We start from the raw sequence: 3,928 nt of genomic DNA, 5'->3' as shown, positions 1-3,928 counted from the left end.
AAAAACATACCCAAAGCCTTGCTTTGACTCATTCATGCATGTTTGAGAAATCCTGCAGCGTTTTTAGGAAGCCATGCTGAGGAGCAAAACAACAGGTGGGGACCAGAAACGCCTTTTGGGACCAGGAACGCCCCAGGGGCGTGTCTTTAAGCCAAACTTCCTCCACACACACACACACCCATGACTCCTGCAGGCTCTCGGGTGAAAGTGAAACCTAACTGTCTGCTGAGCTCTCAACATTAGTTTGATGAAATGTATTTTCAGATGCCAACTGCCCCCCGCGCAATGAGATGGGCAAAACAGAAGCAGAAGGAGGTTCTTAAAGAGACAGAGGCCAATTTCAAGGCGTTTAGAAGAGGAAGTGATAAGATAAGTTTATTTTCTATTTAAAACATAAAAACAGCATTTTAATAACAGCTAAAGGTGACATAGATACTTTATTAATACATAGTATTTAAATATATGCCTGAGAAACACATTATATCGGCCCTTTAAAACTAGTCAGAGATCCCTTTAGAACCCAAGGGCAGTGGGAGGTTAGGAAGTCATACGTGACTGTCTGAATACCTGGTCGTAGGAGACGGGCGTCTGGCGATGGTTGGACAGCTCCACTAGCGTGCTCAGATCAGTGCGCAGGTCTGATTTGCAGCCAACTAAAAGCATCTTAGTGTTTGGACAAAACTCCTGGATCTCCCCTTTCCACTGTGGAGAAACACAAACGACGGTTGAACCAGAAAGCAGAGACATATCTAAAACGTGCAGGACAGTGGCCCTCGAGGACCAAGATTGGACACTAGAGAGGGTCTAAAACTGATTGTTTTACTGCAAAAATGGCCAAATCAGCAATAAAACCTATACAGGAACTTAGACTAGAACATCCTGACGAGACATTTCAYGAAATCCAACCCACCCAGTCACCTGGTCTTTAAGTGCTAGGGTAAAAACTGGCACTTCCTGGAGCCATGTGCATGTTGGAAAAAAAAGGAAAGGAGCTACAAATAATCCCCGAACAATAACTGCTCTGATCAATGGCATTTCTCAGGAGGATTTAATCTGAGGCTAATGCGCCTCTGGACCGGCTGCAGGTCAGAGGATCAAGTTCATTAACACACAGACAGGAAGTTGTTCAGCACAATGCATCTACACAAACGTTTCTTCATTAAAACATCTCAACTGACTCAGGCTGAAATCTAATCTTCAGGTTTCTATAAAACCACAAGTACAACTCACATATTTGTGGTATAATTTGCTTTAAAGACTTGGACGTTGAGATCCCTCAGTGCATCTGGCATTGAAAAACCTGAGCTGCATCTGAGACCAGAGGGTTAGTGTTTCAGTTTTCATGTCCTTGGGGGGATGACGGTCTACATTCTTGCTTTAAGTCAAATAAACAAGACGAGGAGCTCTGGTGGACCCTCGATGTGAGTCCTCATTTACTCAAAATGAGCCTTCTGTCAGATGGTGTCTGATAGGTTCTGTCAGGATTGGGCCCAAAACTCTGGAGCAGCCAAGGTTAGCGTGTGTGGGACTACCTGGTTCTTCAAACCAGAAGAAAATTTTATGATTGAAAAAATTGTATTAGAGAAAAAAAAAGTTTCTGGGTTCCAGCATGGGCTTTAGCTTGCATCAGAACAGCTTTAAAAACAACTCCACTAAAACCAGAAGCTGATCTGGTTTGAGTCATTCTGCTGGACTGGTGGACCGTGAGCCGGCACCACGAGTCAGTCAGCGTTAACCACCAGGCAGCTTCACTCGAGTTACTGGAGGTTTGGACTTCCAGCCTCACTGAGGATTAAACACAACCTGCCTCCCAGATCCAGAACCACGACCCGCTCCACATCACAAGGTCCAGTGTGACCACAGACATGTCTGACTGTGGTGTTTATGTCTCAGTTCTGGTAAAACCAGCAGTTTGTCTGTTAAACATTCAGGTAAAATACTAGTTTTCACTGTTATTAGTGTGTATTATTAATGTGTACCAATGTAGTATTAATACTACTAGTAGTACTAATAATACTATAATTAGTACCATTAATGTACTAGAACTACCTGTACTCAACTACTACACAACTAGTAACAGTACTTCCAATAGTACTACTATTAATATAGCATTAGTACTTCTAGTAATAATTATAATAGTACCACTATAAAACTAGTAAGAATACTGGTAAAGTAATAATACAAATATTAGTTGTACTAGTATAATACTTAAGGTACTGGTACAAGTTTAGTAATTGTACTGGTACTACTAGTACTGCTGTTAGTATAGTAATAGTGATTTATTACTTTCTCAACTTTATTTAGTACTTTCTTAGTAATAGTACAAGTGCTATTATTATTGTTATTATTGTTATTATTATTATTATTATTAGTAGTAGTAGTAGTAGTAGAGCAATATTAATACAGTACTAGAACCATGAATAGTACTACTAGTAGTAGTATATTAATACTAGTGCAAGTATGATTATTTGTTTAGTATTATTGGAAGTTGTACTAATACTACTAGTATTACTCCAGTAGTAATATAGTAGCAGTATTCGTATAGTGCTAGAATGATTATTATCAATACTCATAGCACTGATGCTTTAATGGTACTTGTAGTAACAGGGATAGTACTTGCAGTACTAAAATTGGTAATATTACTAGTATAGCTTTGCTACTAATATAGCAATGGAACTACAACTACTACAAGTACAATTAGCAGTACTAATAAAATACAAATACTATTAGTACTAGTACTTTGCTTGTAGACAGATATTTCAGTTGTTTAAATATCTGCTTCAGCAGATTTATAAGCTGATTTAAGTAAAAGTTAATTGCATGTTATGCCAATGTGGGTGTTTTTTTAAGAAAAAGCTTTACTAGTTTCCTTTGTCAAAGAAGCTAAAATTTATTTTAAGTTTGGCTCAGCTTGTAGAGATTTCTTGCTCTGAATGTGGCACAGAGTTGTTTTTATTGGTTATCAGGTGTGTATTGTTTGTTTGTTTATGACTTGTTTATTCAAGAACCCAATCAATGACAAGAAACCAACCTTTTTCAAAACACTGTCAAGGGTTTCCGGTCTGCTGATGTCAAAACAGATGAGGACAGCATCGGAGTCCGGATAGGAGAGGGGCCTCACATTGTCGTAATAGGGGGATCCTAGAAAAAAAAAAAGACCAGAGAAATTTGAATCACAAAAAAAAAAAAAAAAAAAAACCCTGGAGGTTACATTCAGGTTTGTCAGAGGCTGAAAGCAAATCTACAGAAAACCTGGAAAAAAGGTTTAATCAGCACAAAGAGTAAATCACTGCTTACACTCCTTGATAGATAATCTCATATGACACGACTCCAGTTAAACTATAATCCATAGCAACACGGAGAGAAAACAAACAGTGTGGCAAGAGCAGAAAAATGTGCTGAATGTGCAAGATAACCTGCTAAAAGAAGAGAGAAACTGGGAACTTTAGAGTGAAGAAATGTCTCCCTTCTTCAATTGAAACCATGTGCKAAGGAAACGCCCAGCGCTCTGCCAGATTGAAGCGCCTCCAGAGAGGAAGGGCAACGATGAAAGGAAAAAAAAGGGGGAGGAGAGGAGTGTCATTTTATCAAGGTGGGTCAGGATCCCATGACAAGCAAGAAACAACCACGAGCAACAAGCTGCTAAGAATCTATGGAATTCTGTGTTTGGGAACTGAAGACTCCCCCGGGAGATTTTCTCCAAAGCCTGGTGCAAAAAAACACAGGAATGCTTGCACACACAAAAGATGTCTTTTAAACCGCTTCACTGCTTCAATTTTTATAACATTCAAAACTCAAAGTTTTTAATTTTGTAAGGTTTTATGAACAGAAGTGCCATTTAAAAAGGGATCCACGATTAGTTGTAACATTAGACTTTATTTAATAAACATATATTTTAACTGTAAAATAAAGACTGTAAAAATACTGT

The 3,928-nt window shown here is 38.7% G+C and overlaps 1 protein-coding gene across 1 annotated transcript in view; it reads right to left on the bottom strand.

Moving 5' to 3' along the window:
* rnd3a (Rho family GTPase 3a) overlaps window positions 1–3,928 on the bottom strand; it is a 14,953-nt gene that overhangs the window by 4,173 nt on the left and 6,852 nt on the right. The window contains exons 3-4 of the mRNA XM_014010678.1: window positions 3,032–3,141; window positions 568–702 (exon numbers count right to left, since the gene is read on the bottom strand). Coding sequence (XP_013866132.1) covers window positions 568–702; window positions 3,032–3,141 — 245 coding nt within the window. The remainder of the gene's footprint in view (window positions 1–567; window positions 703–3,031; window positions 3,142–3,928) is intronic.

The sequence above is a fragment of the Austrofundulus limnaeus genome, unplaced genomic scaffold (assembly GCF_001266775.1).
Source record: "Austrofundulus limnaeus strain Quisiro unplaced genomic scaffold, Austrofundulus_limnaeus-1.0 Scaffold72, whole genome shotgun sequence".
Taxonomy (NCBI): Eukaryota; Metazoa; Chordata; class Actinopteri; order Cyprinodontiformes; family Rivulidae; genus Austrofundulus; species Austrofundulus limnaeus.
Note: the sequence above shows the minus strand (reverse complement) of the source record. Positions and strands in the feature narration are given on the sequence as shown.